This window comes from Lactuca sativa, chromosome 7 (assembly GCF_002870075.4).
Source record: "Lactuca sativa cultivar Salinas chromosome 7, Lsat_Salinas_v11, whole genome shotgun sequence".
NCBI classification, from domain to species: domain Eukaryota; kingdom Viridiplantae; phylum Streptophyta; class Magnoliopsida; order Asterales; family Asteraceae; genus Lactuca; species Lactuca sativa.
The window spans coordinates 54,091,868-54,095,653 of NC_056629.2; the positions used below are offsets into that span (position 1 = coordinate 54,091,868).

Consider the following 3,786-nt stretch of genomic DNA (forward strand, 5'->3'; position numbering starts at 1 on the left):
TAGCCCATGACTAGTCGGGACTGAACTGGGTTAGACTAAGCCTAACCTAATTGTTCATTGATTGTCGGGGCCTGATCACAGGACACAGTTCCTGAGACGGTTCTTGTCCAATATTACCAAAATGGGTAAGAAACTTTGGTTTTTGTCTATATTTAGGTAATCATGTATTTTTTTGTACATGTTTGACCGATAAATTTGTGTGACCTGTTCATGTTCATAATAGGGTAATATTACCGTAATTACCAGTCATATTACCCTATTTTGAACATGTCAAACAAGTTCAATGATCAAATGTAAACGAAAAAAACATTGTTAGCTAAATACAGACAAATACCAAAGTTTGTTAACTTTCTAGGTCATTAACCCTAACTTTATTTTTTTTATATTTTTTAATTTTTTAATTTTTACATATCATAAACAAAATTGAAAAACCATTTTTGATGTGAAAACGAGCTTAAAATCACCTCCACAGCTCACACACACATCTCACCCTGTCCAAAAGCTTCTATCTTGTTGGAGCAAAAAATTCCGATCGGCGAGAGAAGCAAAAGCCCCTGATCGGCTTCACTCCCATCAATTCAGAGTGTTAAGGTAATTTTCTTGTTCGTCATCTCACATGTTATCACGCTTACCCTTAACCCCTTTCGTATTTGCGTCTTTTGCGGAGTTTTCGATTCAAATTGCTTCGATCTTTTTCGACATGTTAGATTTTCATTCGACTTACTATTACGATTCTTAAATGTATGCACTTCATCCATATCTTGTTCGTTTTCTCAGCTGATTTTGTTGGCGGCTTATTGCTTCCGAATTAGGGTTTTAGTCGTAGTCAAATTTAATCGCGACTTCTCAAACTCAATTTGTATTTTTTGCTAGATTGAACGATATGAACAGAATGCACAACCTACTACGTAATGGATTCAACTAAACATAGATTTTAGCTTACAACAAACCTTACTATATAAATTATGCATCTGATATGTATAATTTGCTTCTATGTAGGGTTTGGTTGAATCTGTAATGAAAAAAAATTCAATTTTGACAGATTAATAATCTGTGATCTCATATTTCATCTATGTATTACTTATTTCTTGGTGCATTAGAAAGTTAAATTGTATTCATCAGATGATTAGTATGATTGTTATTCATGTATGGATCCTCAATCCACTGATAAGTGTGTGAGATTACAGATAGAATGGCATCAAAACTGAAGCAATTGCAATCAAAAGCATGTCAAGCTTCACAGTTCTTGTCTAAACATGGAACCACTTACTACAAGCAAATGTTGGAGCAGAACAAACAATATATTCAGGAGCCTGCAACTGTTGAGAAATGCAATGAACTGTCCAAACAGTTGCTCTACACTCGTCTTGCCAGGTTAACTTTCTTGACCTTCTGGTGTTTCTTATTAGTCCTGTTTCTTCTCTATGTTTCCAAGTGTGCCAAATTACCAAACTACCCTCCAAAACCATCACTTAACTTTCAATTTTTGTTCAATTCTTGTATCTTTTTGTTCCATTTTTTTACAAAAGGAGTTTTGAGTTTTAGTGATGTCTTGACTCTTGATGATGTGGTGATGACTTATTGCCTTGTTGCTGACATGGACCTATGACATGTCAGATTTGTTGAAACAATCTCAATAAAGAACAACTACTTTTCAGTTTTGTTCACATTGGAAAATGTTGAAGCACTAAAGGGATAATTCATATATCACTTACTAGTGTAACTAAGTTTCATAAGTGTTCCATTGTTATGATATTTGGACTACATTGTGAAATTTTATTGTAGTTATATAATGATATTAAACATACTATTTCTTTTATTAATAAAACAATTCATATAGTAATCTTTAATCTATAAAAACATGAAGTTTTTTAATTTATAAAAGAACATAAAATTTTAATGTGTTAAAATATACATTTTCTTTGCTTAAATTACAATAGTTCCAACTTCAACACATACAAGACTTGGAATGTAATACATGTTTTCTTTGTTTAAATTACTAATGTATGTAGAATACTATACACCCTTGCAATTCAAAGTTTTGGTTCCAACTTCCAAGTGTGACAAATTACCAAACTACCCTCCAAAACCCTCACATATCTATTTCAACTTCAATACATAGACATGGAATGGGGTACACATTTTCTTTATTTAAATATGTAATTCAGGTAGAAATAAAAATACACTCTTTCAATTCAAAGTTTTGGTTCCAAGTGTACCAAATTACCAAACTACCCTCGAAAACCCTCACAAATCTATTTCAACTTCAATACATAGACATGGAGTGGAATACACATTTTCTTTATTTAAATTAGTAATTCAGGTAGAAATAGAATACACTCTTGACTCTTTCAATTCAAAGTTTTGGTTCCAACTTCCAAGTGTGACAAATTACCAAACTACCCTCGAAAAATATCTATTTCAACTTCAATACATAGACATGGAAATGAAATGGAATACACATTTTCTTTATTTAAACTAGTAATGCAGGTAGAAATAGAATACACTCTTTCAATTCATCATAGTTTTGGTTCCAAGTGTGCCAAATTACCAAACTACCCTCGAAAACCCTCAAACATCTATTTCATCCATGGTTTTTGCAGTCTTCCGACACGTAACGAAGCATTCTGGAAGGAACTTGAGCATGTGAAGAGTTTATGGAAAAACAAACAAGAATTGCATGTGGAACAAGCGGGAATTGCAGCTTTGTTTGGGCTGGAATGCTTTGCATGGTTTTGTGCTGGTGAGATTGTTGGAAGGGGGTTCACATTCACCGGTTACTATGTCTAAGTTTTGTTTGTTGGGAAATTTTTGAGGGTGAGATAGGATGCATGAAAAATGCAGTTGCAATTTGCATCAATTAATAATTTGCATATTTGGAATTCATGATAATATGTGTAATGACTTATAAGATTTGATTGTTTTTTTGTTTTGCTAATTTAATCTCATCTTTTGGGTTTTGTAGAAAGATAAGCTATGACTATGAGAGTTTAGTTTAAGAAATATTTTGGAGAAAATTATACGGTTCGTCTTTGGTTCAAGTGATGAATTGCATGTTTAGTTTCTATTTTGAAAATTTAACTCAGAGCGTCCCGTGTCCCGTGTATAAGTTTAAAAGTTGCAAGTTTGGTTTTTTGCAGACCTAAAATTATTTTTTTAATTTACTTCTTTTGATTTGTTTATTATTTAATAATTTAGAAAAATAAAAGCAGATTAAATGTGTTAGGGGTGGTTCGAGTAAACAAAAAGTTATAGAGACGACTGAAGTTAATTTTAAAAAATAAAGACTATATGTGCACTTTTTGACACACATGAATAATTTTTTGAATATTTTATTAGCATGAAAAGCTGTAATTGGATTATGGGTAAATGTAATTGAAAAAATGGTTAATTTAATTAAAAGTAGGCTTTGGAAACAATAATTAATCTAATACCCAATTAAGTATATATTTTGGTAAAAGAAATAGATTATTAAAACTAAAATAATTATAATTTCTAGGAATAGGAATGCAATTATGACAAACACAAAAACGAAAACAATAACACTTGACTAGGAATAATGCCGAGGCAATAAGTCAATAACACATGATTTACGGTGCTACACTTAATTAACATGATTAAGCTATATACACAACGAACCAAAGAGAGATTTTATTAATTCAGTTGGAGGGCACGCAACTACATATTTTTATCTATAATCGTTTTCTTGTGCACGAGAATACATTAATGAAGATATATTTAACATTGATTTGACCTAATTACATACATTAATGAATATATGTTTAA

General features: G+C 31.4%; 1 protein-coding gene across 1 annotated transcript; it reads left to right on the forward strand.

Annotated features, from left to right (window-relative positions):
• Nucleotides 1-433: 433 nt before the first annotated feature.
• Nucleotides 434-2,973, forward strand: LOC111905796 (uncharacterized). The gene is made up of 3 exons (XM_023901532.3): nt 434-591; nt 1,188-1,374; nt 2,604-2,973. The coding sequence occupies exons 2-3, from the start codon at nt 1,193-1,195 to the stop codon at nt 2,788-2,790; spliced, it is 369 nt and encodes a 122-aa protein (XP_023757300.1). The 5' UTR covers nt 434-591; nt 1,188-1,192; the 3' UTR covers nt 2,791-2,973.
• Nucleotides 2,974-3,786: the final 813 nt, after the last annotated feature.